This window comes from Ochotona princeps, chromosome 1, assembly GCF_030435755.1.
Source record: "Ochotona princeps isolate mOchPri1 chromosome 1, mOchPri1.hap1, whole genome shotgun sequence".
Classification (NCBI taxonomy): Eukaryota; Metazoa; Chordata; class Mammalia; order Lagomorpha; family Ochotonidae; genus Ochotona; species Ochotona princeps.
In genome coordinates, this window is record NC_080832.1 from 873,340 (window position 1) to 900,906 (window position 27,567).

The window sequence follows — 27,567 nt, forward strand, 5'->3', positions numbered from 1 at the left end:
GGGCGGCAGAGAGGCAGTGTCCACCAGCGCCGAGCCCAGCACTTCGCCTCCACACAGCACAGCCTCGTGCTGGAACCTGGCTTGCGGCTGGCACGCCAGCACCGCATCTCTTCAGCATTTCAGGTAGGACTTCTAAAAGTTCTTATTTGCTAAACTGCTTGGTTGCACTGTGCTGTTCAGAAGAGGCTCTGGGCTCTTGAGCCGAGAAAAGCGCCTGTGTGCACTGGAGCTGGGTGGACCGGGCAGATGGGGCAGGCACCCCGGCAGCGGCCAGCAGAGCCCACATGTCCACATCCCGTGGGCAGGGGCCCACCGTCCCCCTCTGCGGCCTGGCTGGGGGGGTCACACTGCTGTGGATGTGTCTGCTACGGGGCTGGCAAGGGCTGTGCTGGCAGCTCTCACATCGCTTCCCTCACTGAAGCTGGTTGATCAGCACTCGGATGCAGGGCTGGGGAACTGTGGGTGGAAATGTTGGGGAAACTTGAGCCTAATCCCAAACAGTGAAAGGAACCTGCAAAGTGTATCTAAAGCTGCCAGTGTGCACAAGTGCTGGCATTGCCAGGGAACCTGCTTGTTCTCAAGGAGTGTGGGGTGATCTGCATACGTGCGGGAACTGGCCTTTGGGTTGAGTGCCACTGGGGGAGGCCCCAGGCACTGCCAGTGTTCACCCAAGAGTCCCAACCTTACTCTGCTGTACACACTCAGAGGACTGTGGGAACCTGGACCCTCCTCCCGAGGTGCGCAGCAGGAGCCAGTGGGAATTTGTGGCAGAGTTCACGGTCAAGCGGCACTCAGCAGGTGGCTCTTCCAGCACTTACATCTCCCTGCTGAGGGCTAGGCAGCCTCGTGCCTGTGGGCCGATGGGAGGTGCCCGTTTGGTGAGCATCCGGCTCAGGATCTCTGCAGCCATGCAGCGGCCCCGAGCTGTGCCAGGGTAGCTGATGTCTGGGGCTGTGAATTCGCTTGAGACAAGACGCAGCTTCTCTCTGTAGAGCCACATCCAGGGGGAGGATGTGGTGCCAGAAGGACCTGCTGGGTCAGGGGTGAAGGTGCAGGAGGAGCCCATGCGTGGCGACCCTAGGCTGATCACGGTGCAGGAGCCGGCTCCTGCGGCTGAGCCCTCCGCTGGTGTCCCCATGCCCACACACACACAGCCCGCTCCCCATGCTCCCTTGCTGCTGCACTCCTGGTGCCACTCATTTCTCAGGGGTCCAGTGAGGGTGGCGACTGAGACGACCACAGACGAGGAAACCAAGGCAGGGCAGTTCGACTGAGGCGGGTGCTCATCCTGCCGCCTGCTGCCTGGTCGTCAGGGAAGCCAGCGGGACGAGAGCTGGTGGGCAGCACGGTGGGCAGGCTCTGGCTGCATGAGGATGGGCCGGGGTCTGCCTGGCCTCCCCTACTCCCCAGAAAGTGGCTGTCCTGCTGCAACATGGGAGGAGTGGGCATCTTGATGCCAACTCCCTCCGAGAGCCGTAGCAGTAACCATGGGAGCTGTGGGGCGGTGAGGACAGAGGCCATAGGGTTCCCAGCATCCACGAGGTGGTTAATCATGGGGCTGGGCTTCCATCCAGGCCTCTGAGCCAACGTCAATCCCGTGGAGGAAGAAACAGGCCAGCAGCAGGGACAAAGGCAGGAATGGCCAGGAGCGGGTATGTGCGAGTGCCGCTGGCCGCCTGCGTGCTTGGTTCACTCCTGCACAGCTCTCAGCCCTGTTCAGCTTTTTCTCGGATATGTGTAGAACCTGCCCACCTGGGGCATTTATTGGACTCTAGCTTCCCGTGTCCAAGTCTCGGGCTCTCGGCCCTTGGCAGACTACTGTGTCCAAGCACGTGCCTTTGTCTCACCCCGGCTCTCCCCGCCTCCAAGAACCTGCAGACGGGGTGCAATAAGGATCAAATTCCTTCCTAGTACATTCTACAACGTGAGTGTTTGCAATGTGGCTAGTGCAGTGGGCTGATGGGAGGTGCCCGTCTAGTGACGGGTATGTCAGTGCACGCCAGTCTTACACATACTAGCTGTAGGTATAAGAATTCAGTGTGAGAAGTAACATCCCTCCCTGGCTTGTAGCTTTGTTTCTGATCTTTGTGTTCAGGTGGGTAAAGACCCTAATGCTTGCTGTCACTAACAGAGGTCTGTTCGTTCCCAGGAGCCACAGCTGAGGAGGCAGCATGCTCTGGGGGCTGGCCCTGCTGGCTCTGTGGGCATGGCAGGGTGCACAGGACATCCAAGGTGAGTGTTCAGGACCTGACTCAACTGCAGGGGGCAGGGCCAAGGCCCAGGTGACACAGGGCAGTGCCAACCTGCTGTAGGGATGTAGATAGGAAACAACTGGATAGATAATGGACAGCTAGTTATTGATGAGGGAAAGCCTGATAGGTGGCATTTAGATAAATAGTCATAGATAGAGACAGATAAGTAAATAAATGGGTGATGATGGATAAATGATAATGATGGGTGGTGATGGATGATAAATAGGGGATAGAGAAGTGAATGAAAGATGAACATACTTGGATATCACCAATGACAGATGACATGAGAGGTTTTATTGGCCATGAAGCGATGGCCTTTGGGAGAATCGGGGTCCACTGTGGGCATAGTCTCCATGGCACAGTTACGCCTCCCACTCCCCATCGTGCTCAAGAACCCAGCATTTGCTGTGGCATCTGTGCCCTCTGCTTCCTTCCACTTACCCTGTCCTGTGTGTGAGCTCTCCCACCACATCCTTGTGCTCATGTTGGAGGAATCCCATTGGGTTGCCACTTTGCTTTCATGAGTGGGAGGAAATGGACTAACCCTTCCCCTACCCTAACTCTACCCCAGCCCTACCCTACCCCTAACCCTACCACTAACCCTAAACCTACCCAAACCCCATCCTACCCTATCCCTACCCCAAACCTACCCTACCCCTAGCCCTGCGGCTAACCCTAACCCTACCGCTAACCCTACCCTATCCCTAACCCTACCCTACACCTACACTTACCCCTACCCCTAACCCCTAACTCTATCCCCAAACCTAACTTTAACCCTTACCCCAATCCCAACCCTCCCCTAACCCTAACCCTTACACCTAACCTTACCCCAAACCCTAACTCAACCCCTAACCCTACTGCTAACCCTAACCCTAACCTTAACCCTAACACCTAACCTTACCCCAAGCCCTAACTCAATCCCTAATGCTACTGCTAACCCTAACCTTAACCCTAATCTAACCAACCCTTTGTGAAAGCAATGTGTATGATCACAACCCTTGGCGAGTTACCAACGTGGACACATTGAATCATTCAAAATTTTGACCAATAACCAGCCACAATGGACTTCCTGCCACCCCATTGGCCCAGCCATGCAAGGACCATCCAGGGGAGTGGGAGCGGGTGTGGGGAGTCCGGCCTGGCCTTGGCCTTGGTAACACCCCTCCCTGCTCTGGACAGCCGTGGACCCTGATGACGATGCACCCTTTGACCTCTTCCGCATCAGCAACATCAACCGCAAGACCATTGGGGCCAAGCAGTTCCGTGGCCCTGACCCCAGTACGCCTGCCTACCGCTTTGTACGGTTTGACTACCTGCCGCCTGTGAACGCCGCTGACCTGGGCCGCATTACCAGCCTCATGCGACAGAGGGATGGCTTCTTCCTGACTGCCCAGCTCAAGCAGGACCGCAAGTCCCGCGGCACACTGCTGGCCCTTGAGGGCCCTGGCGCTGCGCAGCGCCAGTTTGAGCTGGTCTCCAACGGACCGGCAGACACGCTGGACCTCACCTACTGGACGGATGGTGGCCAGCACGTGCTGTCCCTGGAGGACGTGGGCCTGGCCGACTCGCAGTGGAAGAACATCACCGTGCAGGTGGCTGGCGAGACCTTCGGCCTGTATGTGGGCTGTGACCTCGTTGACAACCTTGCACTGGATGAGCCCTTCTATGAGCAGCTGATGGCCGACCGGAGCCGCTTGTACGTGGCCAAGGGTGCGGCCCGTGACAGCCACTTCAGGGTAAGTAGGGGGCAGGGGTCATGTCAGAAGCACACGGACTGGCCTCTGAGCACACCTCCTGACAAGTTAGCTGTTTCAGTGCTGGGATCTGGCTTGTAATGCACACATGTACAATACACACATGTGCAGTACACACTTGAACAGCCACACAAGTGCACAGATTCTACAGCACACAGATCATGTGTCCATCATGCATATGCACATATAAGCACATGTGTTAATGCCACATGCCTTATAGCACACACCACAAGCTCATACACGAGTGCACACACTACACCACACATGTAGAATTGCACATTCACATGCAAATGTACAAAACCACCATGTGTGTGGGCACCAGATGAACTCAGATGATCACCAGACACAGATACGCATGCAGACACTACAGACACACATGTGCGCACCTACACACATGCCCATGCACACAGACACACTCACAGTTCAAACTTGCACACATACATGTCAGCACCCAGCTAGAACTAACAGAGTGAGCTGTCATGGGCTGCTCTGTCATGAGCAGCAGCCACCGATGTGAGCACCCTTCTGTGAGCAGGGTGACCTCCTTCTAAGTATTTCTGGCCATGTAGACACCTCATTAAAAAATTAATTGATTTGTAAAGATGTATTGCCTTAGTTGACTATCAGAGTGAGAGAGAGAGATCTTCCATTTGCTACAGTGGCTAGTGCTGGGCCAGGTTGAAGTAAGGAGCCAGTAGATTCATCTGGGTCTCCTACGTGAGTGGTAGGTGCCTAAGCACTTGGGCCATCCTCAGCTACCTTTCCAGGTCCTTAGGGTGCTGGCATTGCCGGCGACGACTTGACCTGCCAGGCTACAATGCCTGTCCTCTTACTTTTTTGTGGCTGCACCCTTTCATGAATCCTGTGCTGTCAGTGTGACAACAGGCAAACAGATGCTGACCTTCCGAAGGAAAGAGCATTCTCAAGAAGATGTGGTTATTACAGGAAGGTGTGTGTGAGAGCTCTGTCTTCCACTAACAGGGTTCACTCGGCAGATGACAGTGGTACCTAGACTGGGCTGAGCAGAATCCATGGTCCAAGATTTCTTTCCAGGTCTCCCAGAGGCCAAGTGTTCAAGCCATGACCCCTTGCTTTTACAGGCACATTATCAGGGATGTAGAGCGAAGGCAGAGCAGCTTGGATCAGAATCAGCACTTGGGTACCAGTGGTGCAAGTGGTGACTTAACCCACCATGCCACAATCCTGGCCTAAGCGAGAGCTGTGGCTCAGAAGTGAGTGGGTTCCAGTCCATCTGAGTTATGTTCTAGAATCTGTCTTCTGATGCTGCCTGACAGTGGCTGAGTGTTGCAGTTTTCCCACTTCATGATGGTGTAGAAGCATTCAGATTTGGCTCTTTCCCCAGACGGGTGCTCGGGGCTCTGGCCCTCTAGCTGTTGAGGATAGCAGCGAACACACCCACAGGTCACACCCACAGTCACTCTGCAGTGGCCGTGTGTTGCAGTGAGCACAGCTGTGATGGTTCCTGTGGTCACTGCAGTGGCCGTGTGTTGCAGTGAGCACAGCTGTGATGGTTCCTGTGGTCACTGCAGTGGCCGTGTGTTGCAGTGAGCACAGCTGTGATGATTCCTGTGGTCACTGCAGTGGCTGTGTGACTGCAGTTGTGTTTGGGAGCGTGGGAGAGTGATTGTATTTTCAGCTGAATTTTATTCTTATCCTGAAGCAGCTTCTCCATTCTCTTCCAAAGGCATGGTTTGTCATGCAAAATTACATGATTACATGTTGTTATTTGCTTTCCCAGGCTTTTTTTTAAAAAAGATTTATTATTATTGGAAAGCCGGATATACAGAGAGGAGGAGAGACAGAGAGGAAGATCTTCCATCCGATGATTCACTCCCCAAGTGAGCCGCAATGGGCCAGTGCGCGCCGATCCGAAGCCGGGAACCTGGAACCTCTTCCGGGTCTCCCACGCGGGTGCAGGGTCCCAATGCATTGAGCCGTCCTCAACTGCTTTCCCAGGCCACAAGCAGGGAGCTGGATGGGAAGTGGAGCTGCCGGGATTAGAACCAGCGCCCATATGGGATCCCGGGGTGTTCAAGGCGAGGACTTTAACTGCTAGGCTATGCCGCCGAGCCCACATTTTGTTATTTGCATAGAAAGCCTAGGCATGATGGGTCATTGAATTAATTTATGTTTTGATTTTAAGAAATCATAGGTTGGTTTATTTTGGAATATTTTCATAAACTACAGGAAACGCAAGTAATCCACATGTTAAATGGTGACTACTTGTCCACACATGTTACACACACTCATACATATTACACACATACACACCCACAGTGCACATTCACACATGTACATGAAATACATCCACAATCATATATGTGATTCACACATATGGCACATCTTGTGCAAGGTAACACAATGTAACACAAGTCCATGGCCACACATGCAATTCACAATACATGGTACACACATGCATGTACACATACATGCAATATACATGCAATTCACAATGAATGGTATGCACACACAATCCCTACACAGTGGCTTACACATGTAATTCACAAGCATGCCACACACATGCACAATACATGTCGCATATATGTAACCAGCACACATCACAGCAAATCTACACATGCATGTTACAATCCCACACATTTGCAGCACATGCTGTGCAATGCAGCTCTCGTATACGTCACACACGTATTCACATGTGTGTTGTGCATCGACATGCTATCACATGTATGTTACACACACGGACATTCAGGCATGCATGTGAAAGACACACATCTACACTTTCATGTTGACACCTGCATGTTGTACACACACTCACAGCATGTGTTATATGCGTACACTTACACATGAATGTCATGCATGTGTAATTCACACAATGCTATTAGCACGTGCTATTCACACATGGGTCACACAGATGTTCACACATGCACATCATACACTGGTCTGTTCACACGTGCTGCACACGTGTGTATTATCACATGCATGCTCTACACATGTGTTACAAATATGTGGTTCACATGTGGCTGCACATACGTGCTGTACAATGCATTCTCATACATTTGTGCTCATGCACATTCATATGTGTTATACACATGCAATTAGCATATTACGTTACACTCACATATGCATGTTATACAGATGCATTCACACATGCTTGTCAACACGAGACTCATGTCATTCAGTGAGCAGCTCTGTCGGCCTCTGCCATGAAGATTCACTTCCTGCCTCTCAGGGCATTTGCACATTTCTTCGTGTGACACTCAGCTGTCTTGCTGGTACCCTTCCTATGTTAAACTGAGTTCATGGACCAGGCCTGGACGTGAGGCCTGGAGCCCCTGCGAGCTGCTGCGCTGAGGGAAATGTGCTCAGAACCGAGGCGAGTCTGGCTCGTGTCTTTAAGCTCCCCGCCATGTGTGACATCTGCCTGTTGTCTTATTTCTATCCTTACTTGTGTCCACAGGGTTTGCTTCAGAACATACACTTAGCTTTTGAAAATTCAGTGGAAGACATTCTAAGCAAGAAAGGTTGTCAACAAAACCAGGGAGGTAGGTGTGCCTGAGACAATGTGTTCCATTTCCTGTCCTGGATGGGTGTCTACTGTGACGTGTGTGTGTGTGTGTATGTGTGTGGAGGGGGGAGCATGCATGCACAGGGCACATATTTGTGTGTGTACTAGTGGGGATGTGTGTGGGGGAAGGGAAGCATGCCTACACAGGGCACATGAGTGTACAAGTGGGGATATGTGTGGGGGGAGAGATGCATGCATGGAGCACGCATGTGTGTGTCTACCAGTGAGGATGTGTATGTAGGGGAGAGTATGAGAGCATGGGGCGTGCTTGTGTGTGTGCGTGTACCAGTGAGGGTATGTATGTGTGTTGGGAGAGAGCATGCATGCACAGGGCGCATGCGTGTGTGTACCAGTGGGACGTTAATGAAATATTTGAATGAGCATTATTGTCTTTGGAAGAGTTAGTTGTAACAAGAGAAGCTGACAGTTAAAAATGATATATTGTTAAAGGATTAGTTTTGAGTTCACGTGTGATCTTTCCATTAAGAGGATATCCCTACTTCAATTCTAAATCATGACAAAAAATTTGCTCTGCCAGGAATTTGCAAGATTTGCTCTTTGTTGTCTGGTCAAGAGCCGGTCTGCTTCAGACCTGGCCACTTAGCGTGACCGTGGGCACCCAGTTGCCAGTACCCTCTCCATTGAGGGCCGAGTCACATTCTTCTTGTGCTGACTTTCCTGTGGCACAAGACAGGATGAGAGCGAGAAGCAGGATTGCTGCGTGGGCCATGGAGCGTGAAGAGACTGCTGCCTCCCCTCACCCGCAGCCTCAATTCCCAGCTTGTCCTGGCCGCAGTGGTTGGTCAAGTCAGGCCCCACTCCTGTCTGTCACCTGCTTTGCAGGTTAGAGGGACACACCCAAGTCACAGCCCTTCCAGGGAGTGCAGTGTCTGTCCTCAGTGAACTCTGAAACAATGGAAGCAAATATTTTTAAAGATCCCTGGATGTTCTTTTTTTTTTAAATAATACATATTTATTAAAAATTCAAATACAGAAATAAAAGCACAATATCCCACCCAGTACACAGACAGCCACATAAATCCCCTTCCCTCTAATCCCATTCCCCAGAGGTTATCACTGTGAACAAGTTAAAGTATATCCTTTGAAACATTTTCCTTTGTATATACAAGTATATATAAACACACATAAATGCACTTTTGCCTTTTACAAAAATGAAATCATGTAAATGTACATATTAATCTTCAATTTCTATCCTCATTCATTCAATATACAAAAAATTCACAACAAATCTGATTATCAGTCCTCTTGGGTTCGTTTTCCATTATATAAAATTCATATTCAAGCATCAATTACAAAACTCTTGATAATATACTTCCTGCCATCTCTGAGTCTCATCTCTAACCACTCCAGTATGAAAAGACTGGAACATAAATGACCTTAAATTCTTCCTGAAACAAAGGCAGTACAATCAAACAAACAAACAAACTAGGAACACACTCTGTCATTCCTAGACTTTGGCCTTTTCACTTTGTGTTACATTCTGCCTGGACTTTTCCATCTGGCAAGTCCCTATTTCTTCCAACAATCGGCTTAAAAATGATCTCTAGAAGATAAGACTTCCCAATTTTTTTTTCAAGACACAATCACTTCTCTATTTACCCCTATACTTTATAGCTAGCTTCTTAATTGTACTTATCTCACAGTACTGCAGTAATTCATTTACATGTTTTGAGTTACCTTTCCATCCAAAGGATCTGATGGAGTGTTTATCTTGGAGCAGGTACTCAGTAATTTAACTGCTGAGGAACCAATGCTTTAGGAACATTTGCTGAGTACCTACTATGCACAGAACCATATCCCAAGCATGAAAAGAAACTTACCATTTTGTCCTAAGGAACTTACCATTTTCCTGTTATTTCCCCTGGGTGGATGGGGGAGGGACAGAACACATTTATTATAAGACCACATATTGCTTCTGACACATAGTTGGTTTCAAAAATCTATAGTCATTTGCCTCAAATTCATTTAGGAACAAGGCATTGCATAATCAAATAAATCACAAGATAACGGGTAGTTTGTCCAGCAGGTCTGTTAAATGTGGCACAGGGCCTACCCGATCCCAATTCTCAGTCCCAAACCACGGGAAGCCTCCCCACCGTCTCTCCCTGGATGTTCTTAATCCTTTTTTAAAAAAGTCACTAAGAGATAGACTTGTACAGAAATCTAAATCTGTTCTTTCAAGATGGAGAATGACGGGGCAGTTACAAACATGTATCTACAAATAAGTGGCTGGGAGATACCAAAATCTGCTTTTATTACAGGATGGGCCTGCACAGAAGGGTCACCTGGGGACTGGTCACAGAGTGCAGGGGCTGCGGGGTCTGTGGGATCAGGACATGGGCAGAGAGTGCGTGTTGCTGCAGCCCTGGCACAGGCCGTGTCCAGTGGGCCCAGCTCTGAGGAGGATGGCTGTTCATCTTGGGCCGGCCAGTGTCTCGGGCCCTTGGGGCCAGCTGAACCAGCTTGAACCCTTTAATGCAGAACAGCCCAGTGGTGATGTTGAGGAATCAATAAAAGAGGGTCAGAGACCTGCCCGCACAGATGGGGACTATGAGGAAGCGTATTCGTTTTAGGCAGGGCAACGAGGTGGAGGTGGCTGTCGCCAGCTACGCTGTCTGGGCTGTAACGTATCTGAAGCCTCTGGAGCAGCACAGACGTCCACCCCAGCCCTCACCCACCCTGGACGAGCTCAGTGCTCCCTGGGTGTTAGTCACCACACGGACCACCCCAGCCCTCACTGTCCTCACCACTGTCCCCTCCAGCTGAAATCAATGCCATCAGCGAACACACAGAGACACTGCACCTGAGCCCTCACGTCACTTCGGCCCACGCGGGTCAGAGTCTGCAGCCGAGACCAGAGGTGTGCGAGCATTCCTGTGCTGAGCTGAGCAGCATGATGAATGAGCTTTCCGGACTGCACCTGCTTGTGGGCCAGCTCAACGAGAACCTCAAGAGAGTGGTAGGTGTCAGAGGGCCAGGCTGGCTTTGTGTCCACATGGGCCAGAGCCTTCAGAGGCCTGAGTGGTTCCGGGAATATGCAGCCTCTGGTTAAATTCCACTGGTGACAGGCAGAATTTGGGGCAGGCTCCTTGGGACTCTGTATGGAGGCTGGAGGGACGGCGGGGGTCACAGGGCATCTCCAGCGCACTGCAGGTCATGCCCAGGGAGCTGCTTGGGCAGGGCCAGCAGCCCAGAGGGTTGTGAATCCTGCTGCGGTGCCCCGAGGCCTCAGCTGATGCTGGTCCAGATGGGAGGAGCAGGTGGTCTCCTTCCCTGTGGAGGTAGAGGGAGGGAGCCCAGGAGCCGGTCCCCAGTGGCGCTGTGCCCGGAGAGAACCCACAGATGGAAAGCAGAGGCCAGGTCCCTGCCTTGCTGTAGAGCACCCAGCAGGGGGAGGAGTCTCCGGAAGCAGGGTATGTTACGGGGGCCCTTGGGTGAGCTGTGCTCAGAGCAGACTCGCCCTGCAAAACTGTTGGGGGCTGTCTCTCCAGGCAGACCACCCCTGGTCCCCTCTATGTCAGGAGAGCAGAGCCTTGGCTGCAAGGCCTGGAGACAGCTCCACAAGGTCTGGCAGCGCCGCCCCCTCAGTGAATCCTGCTGCCAGGACCAGGTCACACGGTGCAGGAAGTGGGCCATGGCCAGCATGGCTGAGTGTACAGCAGAGGCTCTTACTGCCCATCAGGTGCCTAAGAGGCCTCACTGGCAGAGGCCCGTAGGGAAAGACACACACCCAGGACGCGGAAGACCACACACACACATTGTACTCAACCTTGTCTCCGCCCCCACCACACACACACGTGCTCAGTCATGTGACGTACACACCATACACTGTGCTCAGCCATATCTCTCACACATGTGTACTCAGCCATGTCACACACATGTGCAGATGTGTGGCACACTTCTCCAGCCTACAGCCCCAAGACAGTAAGAATCCTGCCCGTCATTTCCTCTGCTGCCCACGTGACAGCCCTCAGTCAGCGGAACACCACCCCGCCCCAAGCGCTGGCCACATGCTGGGCCCTCCCTGCGCTTCACGGGGCTCCCTTCATGTTTCAGTCCAATGACAATGAGTTCCTGCTGGAGCTTATCGGGGTTCCGCCCAAGACAAGGAACGTGTCGGGGTGTTGGCAGGAAGACCGCTTGTTTGCAGAGAACGAGACCTGGGTGGTGGACAGCTGCACCAGCTGCACCTGCAAGGTGAGGCCAGGGGCCTGTGCCCAGTGCGCAGGCTCTGTGGGTGGCCAGGAACCTGAGGGCTGGGGCTGGAGATGACAGGGCAATGACGGGGAGCTATGCACTGGGGGTCAGAAGCAGCTGGGCTGAGTAGGGCAGGGGTTGCTCAGGGCTGGACCTCATTCCCCCGAGGAACCTTGAGGTCCAGCAGGAGTGCTCACTGTCCACGATCATGGAGACGGCAACGCACCCCCCTTGCTGGACGGGACTCGGTGTCTGCCAGCCACAGCCACGGGCACCAGACATGGGGCAGCTGCTCAGGTGGTTCCTGCTGTCCAGCCGCGGTGCTTTCCTGGCTCAGCTAGGGACCAAGAAACCAAGAGCACAGGGGACCTCGGAGCCCTGTTCTGTTCCACTCTGAGACTAATGGGAGCAATGCTATTAGCCGTCCCCCTCTGTTTGTGGCTTCAGCTACTCAGCTGCCCTGCCCTGAGTGCACGGTTTTCTGCCCCTGCCTGCCTCTCTTCCATGACTGGACGCCACCTGGCTGCTTTCTTTGCCTGCAGAAATTTAAAACCGTTTGCCACCAAATCACTTGTCCTCCTGCGACGTGCGCCAATCCGTCCTTGGTGGAAGGCGAGTGTTGCCCTTCCTGCTCCCACGGTGAGTGCTGCCCACCGGACAGCTGCCCTGGGCTCATTGTGGCTTTGCTGGAGACGCAAGAGGCTCAGACTGGGGAGGAGCGGTGCTTAGCTGCCATGGGGTCTCAGAAGAGAAGCCAGGCCGGTGATCACCTGTGGGTGGGGAGAAGCAGGGTTCTGGCCCAGCGTGAGGCCCTGGGAGAGCCTCGGCCGTGGGTCAGAGCAGAGTTAAGGCCTGAGTCCGGGCAGTCGAGGAAGGTCCTGGTGGGGGCACGCCTTGCACCACGTGAACAAGAAGGTAGACGTGGAGGCGTGGAGTGCACAGCTGGTGGCAGGAGCTGAGTCTTGGGGGCTGTGACCATGTGTGACCATGTGTGTCCCCAGGGCCCTGCACACTGCAGGGTGCAACAGCTGCCTGGTCCTCTCGCCCGACTTCCTTTGGCATTTCAGTCCCCCTCCACCGCCACAGCAGGCTCTACCTCCCTAACCAAGCCTCATCCCTCGACTGGGTCCCCCATGGAGCTGGACCTGGAGGGGCACCTGCCTTTTGTCCGTGGCCACAGGGCTGGCTCTCAACCCCCAGAGCCTGCCCTAGGGTATGGACAGAGTGGGTTTAACAGGAGCACAGGCCTTGAGGTTCTTGCACTGAATTTCAGACTCAGCGTCTGTAACATAGAAAGTGGCCCACACAGGGTCTCGAGGAAGTGCACTGGTGCCCTGCTAGTGGCTCTGCCTGGCAGACTTACCTAGGTCAGCTCTGTGCCCAGCACAGGGACAGCAACACAGGTGGAATTATGGACTTCAAGGACAGTTGGTTCTGGTGCAGCAAAGTTGTCAAGTTCACACCAGGTCTTCTCTTGTGATGGGTTTTCCCTCAAGCTTTGAAGGCCACAGGAGTGACAGCCCAAGGGAGCTGCAGGCAGAGAGGCCAGGGAGCGCTGAGCTGCCCGCTGGGTCCAAGGCCACCATGGCGGCCTCCTCCCTCCTCGAGGGCACCTCAGGATCCTGCCCTGCAGCCTCGGAGTGCACATGGGCAGGGAGTGATGGGCTGTTTCTGATGCTGCTGCGTGTGCTTCCTCTGCCAGCTGCAGACAGCGAGGAGGGCTGGTCTCCGTGGGCAGACTGGACTGAGTGCTCAGTCACCTGTGGCTCTGGCACCCAGCAGCGGGGTCGCTCATGCGACGTCACCAGTAACACCTGCCTGGGGCCGTCCATCCAGACGAGAACCTGCAGCCTGAGCAAATGCGACTCCCGTGGTAAGTACTGGCGCCTGCGGTGCCCGTGCATGTGCCCGTGAGTGCCATGTGTGCCCATGCCTGGCCCGTGCGTGCCTGCCTGTGTATGTACACCCTGGTACCCGTGTATACGCCTCTGAGTGCCCCTGTGTGCTCCTTACATGTACATCCATGTATTTGTGTGTGTGTTCTTGTATGTGCCCCTGTATGCATGTGGGTGTTTAGGGGTGTATGCCCATGTGCAACATGTGCCCATGTGTGTGCATATACCTGTGTGTGCCATGTGTGTGAGTAGGGGTACCTCCATGTACCTGAGTGCACATGTATACATGTGTGTGCCCCATATGTCTGAGTGTGTGTGCTGCACCGCGATGTTCCTGTGTATGTGGTCCTGTGCGTGTGTGCCATGTGTGAGCTCAGGTGTGTGTACATGTGTGTGCCCCATATGTCTGAGTGTGTATGCATTGCGATGTTGCTGTATATGTGGTCCTGTGTGTGCACACGCATGTGTGAGCTCAGGTGTGTGTACATGTGTGTGCCCATGTGTATGCACCTCTTTGTGTGGCTGTGTGCATGTGGGGGGTGGCCAGCACTACTGTCCAGTGGGCTGTTGGGGAGACCACATCCCTGTGCGGGGGTGTGCGTGCTCTCCACCCGGCAGAGCCCCCACACTCACTCCTGCCTCTGCTGCTAGTCCGGCAAGATGGTGGCTGGAGCCACTGGTCACCCTGGTCTTCCTGCTCCGTGACCTGCGGGGTCGGCAACATCACACGCATCCGCCTCTGTAACTCCCCGGTGCCCCAGCTGGGTGGCAAGTCCTGCAAAGGGGGCGGCCGGGAGACCAAGGCCTGCCAGGGCGCCCCGTGCCCGAGTGAGTGGGGGACCCCTGGGGCGGGCAGTGGGGCTTGGTCAGTCCTGAGGGTAGAACATTCAGGGTGCAGAGCACTGGGCTCTTCCCTGTGACCGCGCACACAGGGGAGTCCATCCACTCTCACAATGAGGATGTCCTGGGCTCTGGGCCTCTGGGGATTCGAGATCCTGTGGCTGCACAGAGCTGCTGGAAGTGCCGTTGTGCGCATCATACCTGGGTCTGCTCTGAGCATCTCAGTGGCTGGCCCGAGGGCTCACTGGTGATCAGGCCATGGGGACAAGAAACCCACCCTTCATGCCTCTGGGTGTCTGTGAGCAAGGTGCTGCGCGCCGGCCAGCCCGGCCTCCCCTGAGCAATCTGGTGCTCTCCCTGCAGTCGATGGCCGCTGGAGCCCCTGGTCCCCGTGGTCTGCCTGCACAGTTACCTGTGCCGGGGGCATCCGTGAACGCACACGCGTTTGCAACAGCCCAGAGCCCCAGCATGGTGGGAAGGATTGTGTGGGCAACGTGCGGGAGCAGCAGATGTGCAACAAAAGGAGCTGCCCTGTAGGTGGGTACGCGGGGCACGCACTGCGGGGATGTGCATGCACATGGGGCGGGCCGCGCTCTGGGAAGAGGGCAGGCTTCCCTTCTGTTGCAGGGGTTTCTGGAAAGCATGGGCAGTGTTAGGGGGAGAATCCCTGTGTGCTCTGCCGGGGGTGGTTGTGCTGTGTCCCTCCATCTCCATCGCCCACAGCCAGCGTGAGTGCCAGGAGCGGACGGGGCTGCAGGCCCGCACACTGCAGTGCCTCCTGGGTGCCCTGTGGCCTCACGACTGTGGGCAGACATGACCAGCTCACCTGGTCTGCCCTGCTCTGCAGACGGCTGCCTGTCCAATCCCTGCTTCCCCGGAGCTGAGTGCAACAGCTTCCCCGACGGCTCCTGGTCCTGCGGCGCCTGCCCTGTGGGCTTCCTGGGCAACGGCACCCACTGTGAGGACCTGGATGAGGTGCGTGTGCCCTGGCACCTGGTACCCGGAATGGGGCTGCCCTGAGCCCCACATAGCAATGCTCATGTCCTTCTGCTTGCCTTGCAGTGCGCTGTGGTCACGGACATCTGCTTCTCCACCAACAAGGCAGCTCGCTGTGTCAACACCCAGCCTGGCTTCCATTGCCTACCCTGCCCGCCGCGCTACAAGGGGACCCAGCCTTTTGGGGTGGGCCTGGAGGCCGCCAGGGCTGAGAAGCAGGTAGCACCACCCTCCCCCACCTCTTTGTCTTAGAGGCTTTTAAAAGCTGGGCTTCCCAGGTGGAGGGTAGGGGGATGGGGAGCCAGGAACCAGGAACCCGGAGGCCACTGCTTGCCTCTGGCCAGCCCAGAGTGCAGGAGCTGGGGAGGGCCCTGCTACACACCAATGAGGGCAGTGGCCGATCTCTGCTGCTGTCAGTTCCCAGGCTGGAAGGTGGAGCAGGCTCGCAGCCTGGCCCTCTGCCTGTTGAGCACAGGCTACGCCCTCCCTGGAGGACGGGGCTAAGTCAGCGCAGGACACCGCTGCACGGGTCGTGGGTAGACACACAGATGAGGATGCATAACCCATGAAGCTTGGAAAAGTGCCCCAAGAAGACTGCAGAAATGGCAGAGTCCCCTTTCTTGCTCCTTGCCTGTGGCTGCCATCACCTCCCCATCCCCTCTGGGAATGGGACCCCCATGCAGCCCTGTGGCTGCTGCGGCTCCAGCCCTCATATCTTTAACCACATGTTGGGGACTGTGTGGCTCTTCGCCCCCAGGTGTGCGAGCCAGAAAACCCGTGCAAGGACAGCACTCACAGCTGCCACAAGCACGCCGAGTGCATCTACCTGGGCCACTTCAGCGACCCCATGTACAAGTGTGAGTGTCAAACTGGCTATGCAGGTGACGGCTTCATCTGTGGGGAGGACTCGGACCTGGACGGCTGGCCCAATAGCAACCTGGCGTGTGCCACCAATGCCAGCTACCACTGCCTCAAGGTGAGGACGCCCCCCGGGGCTGCAACCAGAAGCTCTGCTTGTCCCACCATTCCCTTGCTCCGTGCGGGTTTTCAGCTTTGAGTCAGCCACATGTGGGCACCACACGTTTCACCTGCTTGTGTAGGGGAGGCCGGAGCATCTTCCTGTGGCTGAGCGTCCGTGCCCTCCCACGTTCCAAGAACCCATCCAGAGCCCCTGCGTGGGTTCAGGCCAGGGAGCTGGCAGCAAGTGTAGCAGCCCGCACTGGAACCGCGGCACATGGCGGAGGCAGGCTCACTGGTGGTGACAGCCCGTGGAGCGACAGCCGGGCTCCCAGGCTCTACTTGCTGTTTTTCCTGATTAAAGAGCCAAGTGGGAGATAGAGAAGTGTGGCTTCCAGCCGCTAGTCTCCTGCTGGCCTGCCTCACGTGTCGCCCCCTGGGCCTGCCCTGCCTCACGTGTTGCCCACGTGTATTCGGTGGTCTTTGTCCCAGTTTCCACTGCATCTCTGTGGGATTTCAGACTGAAACAAAATCACTTCATACTGCCACTTGGTCATTCCCGTGGCTTATGGATTTAAATGATTTAGTTTGGGTGCAAAAAACATTTGAAACCCATGCAAAGCAGTTCCAAGGAGGTTCTGAAATTCCTTTGTCCATGGGAATGATTCAAGGTGTGACACGCCAGGAAGCCCTTCGCTGGCTCACTCCTTGCTGGCAGTGCAAATAAAAAACCCTAACCAGCGGAGCACTTTCATTCAGTCCATACAGCTGTCACACCGTCCCCCACACTGTCCCTCTCCTCCTGCTGTCACACCATCCCTGACACTGTCTCTGTCCTCCTGCTGTCACACCGTCCCCCACACTGTCTCTGTCCTCCAGCTGTCACACCGTCCCCGACACTGTCTCTGTCCTCCAGGTGTCACACCGTCCCCGACACTGTCTCTGTCCTCCTGCTGTCACACCGTCCCCCACACTGTCTCTGTGCTCTTGCTGTCACACCGTCCCCCACACTGTCTCTGTCCTCCAGGTGTCACACCGTCCCCCACACTGTCTCTGTCCTCCTGCTGTCACACCGTCCCCCACACTGTCTCTGTCCTCCAGGTGTCACACCGTCCCCGACACTGTCTCTGTCCTCCTGCTGTCACACCGTCCCCCACACTGTCTCTGTCCTCCAGGTGTCACACCGTCCCTGACACTGTCTCTGTCCTCCTGCTGTCACACCGTCCCCGACACTGTCTCTGTCCTCCAGGTGTCACACCGTCCCCGACACTGTCTCTGTCCTCCTGCTGTCACACCGCCCTGACACTGTCTCTGTCCTCCTGCTGTCACACCGTCCCCGACACTGTCTCTGTCCTCCTGCTGTCACACCGTCCCTGACACTGTCTCTGTCCTCCTGCTGTCACACCGTCCCCGACACTGTCTCTGTCCTCCTGCTGTCACACCGTCCCCGACACTGTCTCTGTCCTCCTGCTGTCACACTGTCCCCAACACTGTTCCTGTCCTCCTGCTGTCACACCGTCCCCCACACTGTTCCTGTCCTCCTGCTCTCACCATGCCCATGGCGCTGAGGTTCTGCGTTTGCACTCGCCCTTGTACTGTGATTTGAATGTAATGGCTGAAACCTATTCCATATGCCTGGTGTAGCCGTGTAGGGACCCTATCATTTGTGTTCTGACTCAACAGGCAGTCCAGTGCTCTCTCTAGGCTGTTGAAGCTGCTGGGATCTGCTCTGCACCTGGCCTGTGGCCCAGACACATTCCTTTCTGGGCACATCCTGACCTGGGCACAGCTGTTTGAGGCTAGCAGTTCCGATGCCAGAGCAGACCTCAGTCCCACATTGCATCTTGGGACCCCGGGGGCCAGGGTGCAGCTGGCATGAGGTGCTGGCTGCCTTGGCTGAGGTTCTTGGTCAGCAGTTCCCTGAGGCTCTCATCTGGTCCCACCTTTCCGCACAGCCCCAGTGTGGCAGCTTCCTGGACGGTCTAGTTTCAACAGCTTGCTTGGTTGCAGCTCCTGAGTACCTCCTGGCCGAGCTTCATGCTGCTGCCTTCTGTTGAGGATGTGTGTCTGACACGTGTGTGCTCAGCCTCTCACACGTCCACTTCCTGGAGAGGTGTTTCTGACAGATGTGGCTCAGCCCTGGACTGGCGTGACGCTACCTGCCTCACGTGGAGAAGGGACTCTTCAGAGTGCCTCCTGCTGTCATAGTGACCTCCATCTTGTCCTGCAGGATAATTGCCCACACCTGCCCAACTCGGGGCAGGAGGACTTTGACAAGGACGGAGTGGGCGATGCCTGTGATGATGACGACGACAATGATGGTGTGAATGACGAGAAGGTGGGTGAGGCCGGGGAGCTGTGCTGTGTGCGGGGAGCGCGGGCCTGGGTCCACACACGCCGTCCAAGGAGGTGGGTTAGCCAGAGCCCAGGGCTGCTGGGCTGTGTGCATTCAGTGGTGTCATTCTCCAGCAATCCTCTGCCTGTCGTGGTGAGGGCCCAGCATGGTGACGCTGCTGGCTCCGTGGGTGACATCTCTGCCTTACAGCCACTGAAGCACAGATGTGACGGGGTGGGAAGGACTTGCAGGGCTCCCAGAAGTGGCTCTGTCTCCGCCACACCTGGTTGCTGGCTCACTGATGGATCCATCTTCGCGTGGGTATGCCTGGGTGTCCAGCCCGTTTTGCAGAAAGCTCCGTATTTTAAGAGGTCAGACACAGGGTGGTGAGCGAACATTCCGACCTAGAGTGGGCCAGCCAGAACCAGCTTTTTGGGTCTGGAGTGTGTAGGTTGCAGCCCTGTGAGCGCTGTGCCATGCCCTCAGCAACCTGCCAGCTGCCCGCCTACTGGGTCTTCCTGAGACTGTCTCATCCCATCTCTAGGACAACTGCCAACTCCTCTTCAACCCGCGCCAGTTCGACTATGACAAGGACGAGGTTGGGGACCGCTGTGACAACTGCCCGTATGTGCACAACCCAGCACAGATCGACACGGATAACAACGGCGAGGGAGACGCCTGCTCTGTGGACATCGACGGGGATGGTCAGTGGCTCTCCACGGCCCCTGGTGTGGCCGCAAACTGTCCTGAGTGCATGTGTGCCTGCCGAGCGTGTGAAGGACACCTGTGCCATCCCCACACACTGTCCCTGCCTTTCACAGGAGCCTTCCTCTCCCCTTCCCGCATCCCTTGGTCACAGACTTATCTCCTGCTGGTGTCCTCCATGCTGTGTACCTTCCACCCAGCAGTGCAAGGAATGTGGCCTCTCTCCTCAGGAGGCCGCATGTTTGAGAGAGGGCTAGCAGTGTCCTTCTGCCTCTGTGGGACGTCCACTCCCTTGTCCTTCTCACAGGGCCCCAGGCTGTCAGACAGGCAGCCGGTCCTTGGCATCCCCATCAGTGCGTGGCATCCCTGCTGGCCTGTCAGGATCAGGTGCCCACGGCGCCCCTGTCTAAGTGCTGGCCAGTCCTTCAAGTGGCCACCTTAGAACCAGCACCTCTGGGAGTTCCTGAGTGGGCTGATGCTCCCCCCTGCCGTGCGGCTTGCATTCCGGGTGTGGTACTTGCCTCTGTGGTCGTGGGCTTCACTGAGTGCTCAGCTGAGTTGGAGTCTGTGTTGTCACTCCAGAGTTGACGGAGTTAGTGCTTCTCAAATGGCTTAAAATTGAGTTGTTGGATCTAAAACCCTTCAGTCTCCTGCCTTCCCGTCTCCCTCCTGCTGTCCGTGGGCATCCAGGACACACTGCTGAGAGCTCAGTGTCTTCTCAGGTAGATCCTGGGGGGATTGGCATAACCAGCAGACCCTCACGCCCCCGAGCATCAGGGCACCACATGCCTCGATCTGCACAGCACCCTGAAATCTCCAGCCCTTAGCTCTACTTTAAAACAAGAAAATTCTGTTTTTAAAGCTCCACTTGCTTGTGTTAAAAAACAACTAAAGAGAGAGAGACACAGAGAGAAACAGAGAGAGAGAGACAGCACCTTCCCTCATCCGTTGGTCTCCTCACATGCTGGGCCAGGCTGTAGCCAGGAGCTGGGGTGCAGCTGGGTCTCCCTGGGGGTGCAGGGGCTCGTAAGGGAGTTGGAGCTGAAGCAGAGCAGCCGGGACTGGTCCTGATGCCACTCTGTGGATGCCCGCCTTGGCCTCAGCCCTGGCACCGCTCTGTGGATGCCCGCCTTGGCCTCAGCCCTGGCACCGCTCTGTGGATGCCCGCCTTGGCCTCAGCCCTGGCACCGCTCTGTGGATGCCCGCCTTGGCCTCAGCCCTGGCGCCGCTCTGTGGATGCCCGCCTTGGCCTCAGCCCTGGCGCCGCTCTGTGGATGCCCGCCTTGGCCTCAGCCCTGGTGCCACTCTGTGGATGCCCGCCTTGGCCTCAGCCCTGATACCGCTCTGTGAATGCCCGCCTTGGCCTCAGCCCTGGTGCCGCTCTGTGGATGCCTGCCTTGGCTTCAGTCCTGGCACTGCTCTGTGGATGCCCGCGTTGGCCTCAGCCCTGGTGCCGCTCTGTGGATGCCCGCGTTGGCCTCAGCCCTGGTGCCGCTCTGTGGATGCCCGCCTTGGCCTCAGCCCTGATGCCGCTCTGTGGATGCCCGCCTTGGCCTCGGCCCTGGTGCCACTCTGTGGATGCCTACTGTGGCCTCGGGCCAGCCCTAGGAAAATGCCATGTTCATCTGAGGCTGGCCATCCTTGTGGTGTCCTGGCAGGATTCTTGGGTTTGCAATTATCGTTAGGGGCAGTTTTGCTGTCAGCTGTGTAGGCTGGCCATGTCACCAGCTCCCATGTCTTTTCTTCCTTTGCACACTCTCAGATGTCTTTAACGAGCGAGACAACTGTCCCTATGTCTACAACACTGACCAGAGGGACACTGATGGTGACGGTGTGGGAGATCACTGTGACAACTGCCCGCTGATGCACAACCCTGAACAGGTACCGTGGGCGGTGCACCAGGCCCCTGGTGAGACATAGCGCTGGCTTCTGGAGTGTTCTCTGCACTCTGTCAGGACATAGCAACCAGACCTCCCAGGACTCAACTGGGAGCGTTCGCGGACCCCAGGCTGAGCATGATTCCTGGGGCCGCATGCACCGAGGACATGGCCCGTGGCTGACACAGGTCAAGGGACTGTCACCCTGTAGCTCCCGCATGACATGACTGTGGTCACAGGCAGCTTGGCGCAGTGATGTGGACCCAGCAAGCCACCCTCCTCCCGGTAGGATAGTGGCCATCTGTGACCAGGCCTCTGGGCTCCCCGCTCTGTCCCCAGACCGACGCAGACAACGACCTCGTGGGCGATCAGTGTGACAATAACGAGGACATAGATGATGATGGCCACCAGAACAACCAGGACAACTGTCCCTACATCTCCAACGCCAACCAGGCTGACCACGACAATGACGGCAAGGGTGATGCCTGCGACTCGGACGATGACAATGATGGCATTCCCGATGACAGGGACAACTGCAGGCTGGTGTTCAACCCAGACCAGGAGGACTCAGATGGTAGGCATTGCTGCTGTCAGCGTGTGCCCTGTCGGGTTGGCCCCAGCCCCTGCAGGAGCTGCCAGCACGGCTGGGGTGCACAGCTTGGGCTGGTGCTGGCTGTGAGCCTGCCTGGCTGGGGACTGTCTCAGCACCATCTCTGTGCAGAAGCCAGGCGTACAAAAGATGGAGCTCAGTGTCCCAGGAGGGGCTGACTCATAAGCACCACTGTGAGGACCCGGCCTGCCGTCCAGCGACCACTGGGAGGAAGTAGTCTTTAGCTGGGATGGTCCTAGACCCTAGAGCCCAGGGGGCTGTGCTGAGGTGGCCGAGGCAGGGCCTCAGCAGCTGGACACTGGCCGGATGCAGAGCCAGCATGACTCAGATGCACGTGGGATGTGGAGCAGGATCTGCAGGCTCAGCCACACTCAGAGAGATGTGGCTATTGCACAGGAAGCATCAAGCACTGTCCAGGCTGCTGCCACTGCAGGGCTGAGCAGAAGAGCCACTGTGCCAGGGCACCCTGGGCTCTAGCTGCCAACCCCAGGAGCCTGCTCCGAGCAACAGTCCTTGACTGTGGCTCACAGCTGCCACTAAAGGCCTCATCGGTCTCTCCTGTTCTGAACCAGGGGTCTGCAAGCCCGAGAGGTCCTTGCCAGCCGTGGAGGACGTGTGGCTAGTGTGAGACACTGCCTGAAGGACATGGAGAGTAGGAGAGGCAAGGAGGGGTAGGAGACGTGCCCACAAAGAAGGCAGGGAGAGCGCTAGAAGCCCCGCATGGCAGAGCCCCGAGCTCCCAGGCACAGGTGCAATCAGTGGAGTGCCTCCCTGTGGGAGACCACAGGGTACCGGCTGTACACTCACACTCATGTGCCTGAGTGAGGGCAGGTGACTGGCAGCCACCCGTGGCCCACTCTGCTCCCTCTTGTGCTTTGTGTACAGGTGATGGGCGGGGTGACATCTGTAAGGACGACTTTGACAACGACAACGTCCCAGATATTGATGATGTGTGTCCCGAGAACAATGCCATCAGTGAGACAGACTTCCGGAACTTCCAGATGGTGCCCTTGGACCCAAAGGGAACCACACAGATTGACCCCAACTGGGTCATTCGTCACCAGGGCAAGGAGCTGGTTCAGACAGCAAACTCAGACCCTGGCATCGCTGTGGGTGAGTGTGAACTACCCTGAAGAGTCCAGGCAGGGCCGCTCACAGGCAGGCTCCAGGTGGTCCTCATGCTGGCTGTGGCCTGGGGTGTGGGCAGAGCCTGGCTCTGAAGGTCAGTCTGCAGCCCACTGGTCACTGCTCCTGGGACTTGCTCACAGCTGTGTGAGGTAAGTGGGGCATTCCCTCTGTTTCTTCATCTCCCGGCCAGTAGCTGGGGTGGGATGCAGGATGAGAACCAAGCCAGATTCAGGTTGGGGAGGAAGGCAGCTGGGGTCTGTTGGGAATGGTGGGTCAGGCAGTGACTCTGTCTTGGCCTCCAGGTTTTGACGAGTTTGGGTCTGTGGACTTCAGCGGCACGTTTTACGTCAACACTGACCGGGACGATGACTATGCTGGCTTTGTTTTTGGCTACCAGTCCAGCAGCCGCTTCTATGTGGTCATGTGGAAGCAGGTCACACAGACCTACTGGGAGGACCAGCCCAGCCGGGCCTACGGCTACTCTGGGGTGTCTCTCAAGGTGGTGAACTCCACCACAGGTGTGGGCGAACACCTGCGTAATGCACTGTGGCACACAGGCAACACCCAGGGCCAGGTGAGAGCCCGGGGCGGTCGGCACAGGAGTCGGTGGCCATGTGCTGCTGGAGACCCTGAGAGGGGATCTAAGGGTCTCAGTGTCCTGCCCACGGCCCCTCAAGCAAGCGGAAGGCCCAGAGGGGAGGCCCTGTGTCCAGGCACTGGCATGCCACCTACCTCTGGGCCTGGGTGACACTGTTGGCCACAGCTTGCAGGGGTCACCCTCACTGCGCAACAGGACTGTGGTCCTGGGGAGCCCAGGCAGATCCTGGACCCTCTGCATCACTGGCTCATGTCTTACAGGTGCGCACACTATGGCATGACCCCAAGAACATTGGCTGGAAGGACTACACGGCCTACAGGTGGCACCTGACGCACAGGCCCAAGACAGGATACATGAGGTGAGGCAGCTCTGTGCTGGTGTCCTCCCCCAAGGCCCCTGCGTCTTGAGGATCCCCAGGACCTGGGGGCTCCCACGCTGAGCTCTCCCAGACAGCCATCCTACAGACATCTGCTCTTCTTCCTGTGTCTCTACCGAGCAGGGGTCCCTTTGTAAAAGAGGAAAGAAACTGGTCGAAAGGAGAAAGTAGCCTGGGGAGGGCATGTGCTCAGGGGTCTGGGTCGTGCCCTTCTCTGGATCCTGTTGCCTACTCTCTGCCCCCCAGGAGGCTTGGGTGGCATTCCCAGTTCCCAGTTGTGGTCCCAGCCTAGCTCTGGCCATTATGGACAATGGGACGGTGAACCAGCAACTGGGCAGCGTCTCTCTCTCCCGTCCTCCCTGTCCTTTTCACCAAGTTGCAGTGGCTGGTGGTGGAGCCACCCCGAGCGAGTATGTGCTGCTCTGGGTTATGCCGAGCTGGTGTGCAGATGGCTCGGAGCAGGACCTACTGACCCAGCCAGTGCAGTAGAACATGGCTGTCTAGGCCCTGCCGTTTTCATGGTTGGCTTTGATGAGAAGAAGACGTGGACAACTCAGATGGGGGGTCTGGATTCACCTAGGGTAAAGTTAGTGACAACCAGGAACCAGTTGGGCTCTTCACAAGTCACTGGGGGTGGTGCACACCTGAACATTCCTGTCACTCAGGCTGTCCTTCCCCCTGCTCTGGCCGGTCCCCTGGCTCACACTGAGTCGGAAGCTCCTGACATCACTTGGAAGGGCGTGGGGTGGTGGCATTGCAGTGAGGACACCCTGGGGCTGATGCTGGCACCCAGAAGTGGAAGGGCCACTGGGGAATTCTCTGCATCTTGTCGCAGGGTGCTGGGCTCCTGCAGCCAGGGTTGCTGTGCCCCTACATGGGTGCTGCATCATTCTGCCGTGTGGCAATGACAGGAGACCCAGGAAGGACTGTGTGTGTCTGATGAAGGCCCACAGACTGAGCCGAGGGGTCAGATCCCAGGCTCTGTCGCGTCCCTCTCTGGGGCACGTCATAGACCTCACATTGTCTCTCTCTCCTTTCCCCACCCTCATTTTCAGAGTCTTAGTGCATGAAGGAAAGCAGGTGATGGCTGACTCAGGCCCCATCTACGACCAAACCTACTCTGGTGGGCGTCTTGGTCTATTTGTCTTCTCCCAAGAAATGGTCTATTTCTCGGACCTCAAGTATGAGTGCAGAGGTGAGTGAGGGCACCTGTGGGCAGAGGGCTGGTGTCATGGGCCAGGAAGGAACACCCAGCCCACAGCACATGGATAGGCAAGGACAGGCCTCTGTGCAAGGAAGATGCATGGGAGCACCAGCCTGGCCGTTTTGGACAGTTCAGATCTAATTGTATTTTTCACTTTTGATTGAGTTGTATTTGAATGCCTTTGGTTGTTCACAGTTGCACTAATTCCAGTTGCCCTTTATGCTGTGGCCTGCAGAACTCTCTGCATTTTATAAACCTCTGAAGGTCACTGCTCTCATGGCAGCTGGAAGGAGAGGGCGAGGGGGTGGAAGGATGGGGGTGGGGCAAGATTCCCCTGGCTCTCCCTGAAGGTGTGTTTTTGAAGGGTTTCATGTCTGGAATCTCATCGTATAGATTGTCATGCCTTCAAGTTCAGAGATGGTTCCAAAAGATCACACTTTGAATTTACATGTAAAATAAAGAGATGACGACAAGAACATTCATTTCTCTGCTTACCTCATGAAGTGTTCTGTGGATATGCTTACTTATGCCATGTTCCACCCATATTATCCATCATATACTCATCTCATCCTGCCATACTTCTTATCCATCTCATTCTTCCAATGACTCACTCATTTGCCCTTCTGTTCATCCATGCATCCATCCATCTATCCATCCATCCATCCATCCATCCATCCATCCATCCGTCCATCCATCCATCTATCCGTCCATCCATCCGTCTGTCCGTCCATCCATCCATCCATCTATCCATCCATCCATCCATCCATCCATCCGTCCATCCATCCATCCGTCCGTCCATCCATCCATCCATCCATCCGTCCATCCATCCATCCATCCGTCCTTCCGTCCATCCATCCATCCATCCATCCATTCATCCATCCATCCACCCATCTACTCACATATGCATCCATCAGTCTCATTATTCCATACTTACGTACATCCATCCATCTTTCTGTCCAGCCATCCATCCAACCATCCACACATCTATCACAACCACACATTCATCCACCCACCCATCATCTATCTAAGCACCCATGTATGGTATAGATATTTTTGTAGCAAAATGGTGGCATTTTAAGCTGTAGGAGAGACAGTAATACAGAACCCAACTGTGGTTGAATTCTGGCTTTTTTTTTTTGCTAGATGTCTAAGCAGGTCTGCTGTGTTGGCGGCCTGAGCTGCGCATGCCCGGCACCTCTGCAGCTTCTCTCTCTTCAGCGGCACTTTCTGTTCCTTGCTCTCCGAGTTTTCTACCGCCATCATCAGCCTCGTACCCAAGTGCCTCCTGGGATATGCACTGAAGGAGCCCGAAGAGGAGGACCCACCCTGCCACAGGGAAGCCGTTGCTCTGATCTAAGACTGTGGAGTGAAACGTGGGCATGACACTACGTTGTTTTTATTGTTTGAAAGGAATGACGTTTACATATGAAATGTAATTACTTATTTTATGTATGTGTATATGGAGTTGAAGGAAATTGTGCGTGTGACAGTATCATAAATTAAGCATGAAAAATATCGCTCAGCTGCTGTTGGTGCTTCAGGGGTCAGTGTGCCCGGGTGAGAGCTGTGCCTGGTGACACACCATCCAGCGGGTCAGTGTGGCAGCAGGGAAAGGTTCAGGGGACTGTGGTCTCCCTGCCACATGCAGGAAGGGACCGTTGATGAGTTGCAGCTGGAAAATGATCGCAGGGATGCTCAGACACCTGCTGCCCCACTCTCCCCTTCCCCGGCAGAGGAGCCATGTGCTCAACAGAGACGTGGTTCATCCAGAAGGGCCATGCTTGGGGCTTGGGCCTGGCGAGGCCCCCATTGGAGCACCCACGCTGGATGGTGCTGAGGGGCGCCAGGCCAGCTGCTGGCTCTGCCACCGAGACAGCAAAGCCGCCTGGCGCCTAATGCCTGGGTCAACCCTGACCCCATGATGAGTTGCTTTCACCCAGCCTCACTCAACATTTCTGGGAGGTTTCAGTTAGAAACATTTTCTTAATATTTATTAAGTGAACAGACACAACTCCATTTACTCATAACTTATTTTAACTAGGATGCATACATGGCTTGACTTCTTACAGGTGTATTCTACGTGTCCCCTGCCTGTTGAAATGTCAGACAGACCCTAGGAAGTGGTCAGGATGAAGCATTGTGTAAGACGCAGATGGGTAAATGTCGTGAAGCATTTTTCAAGGGACCTTCATCTTTCCTGTCGTTATGGATGCCAAGCTAGTGGTTGTTGCTGTTAGCTTTGCCGTATACAGGATCTCTCAGAGTTCACCCCTGACTG

At 55.7% G+C, this 27,567-nt stretch overlaps 1 protein-coding gene across 1 annotated transcript; it reads left to right on the top strand.

The window, feature by feature from the left end:
- Positions 1 to 27,018, top strand: THBS2 (thrombospondin 2). The gene is made up of 22 exons (XM_058670610.1): positions 1 to 123; positions 2,150 to 2,232; positions 3,432 to 3,988; positions 7,443 to 7,527; positions 10,334 to 10,530; positions 11,628 to 11,768; positions 12,311 to 12,407; positions 13,471 to 13,641; positions 14,315 to 14,491; positions 14,867 to 15,040; positions 15,351 to 15,478; positions 15,566 to 15,718; positions 16,257 to 16,475; positions 18,687 to 18,794; positions 19,336 to 19,495; positions 21,259 to 21,377; positions 21,713 to 21,947; positions 22,869 to 23,096; positions 23,414 to 23,685; positions 23,970 to 24,067; positions 25,141 to 25,280; positions 26,433 to 27,018. The coding sequence occupies exons 2-22, from the start codon at positions 2,172 to 2,174 to the stop codon at positions 26,438 to 26,440; spliced, it is 3,528 nt and encodes a 1,175-aa protein (XP_058526593.1). The 5' UTR covers positions 1 to 123; positions 2,150 to 2,171; the 3' UTR covers positions 26,441 to 27,018.
- Positions 27,019 to 27,567: the final 549 nt, after the last annotated feature.

What these genes read in the sequence shown, in the direction of transcription:
- THBS2 (XM_058670610.1), top strand. Translation starts at nt 2,172, where the DNA reads ATGCTCTGGGGGCTGGCCCTGCTGGCTCTGTGGGCATGGCAGGGTGCA. An exon ending in TTGTCAACAAAACCAGGGAG is followed by an intron (nt 7,528 to 10,333) that starts GTAGGTGTGCCT and finishes TGTCCCCTCCAG; the next exon opens with CTGAAATCAATGCCATCAGC. An exon ending in CCGCCAGGGCTGAGAAGCAG is followed by an intron (nt 15,719 to 16,256) that starts GTAGCACCACCC and finishes CTTCGCCCCCAG; the next exon opens with GTGTGCGAGCCAGAAAACCC.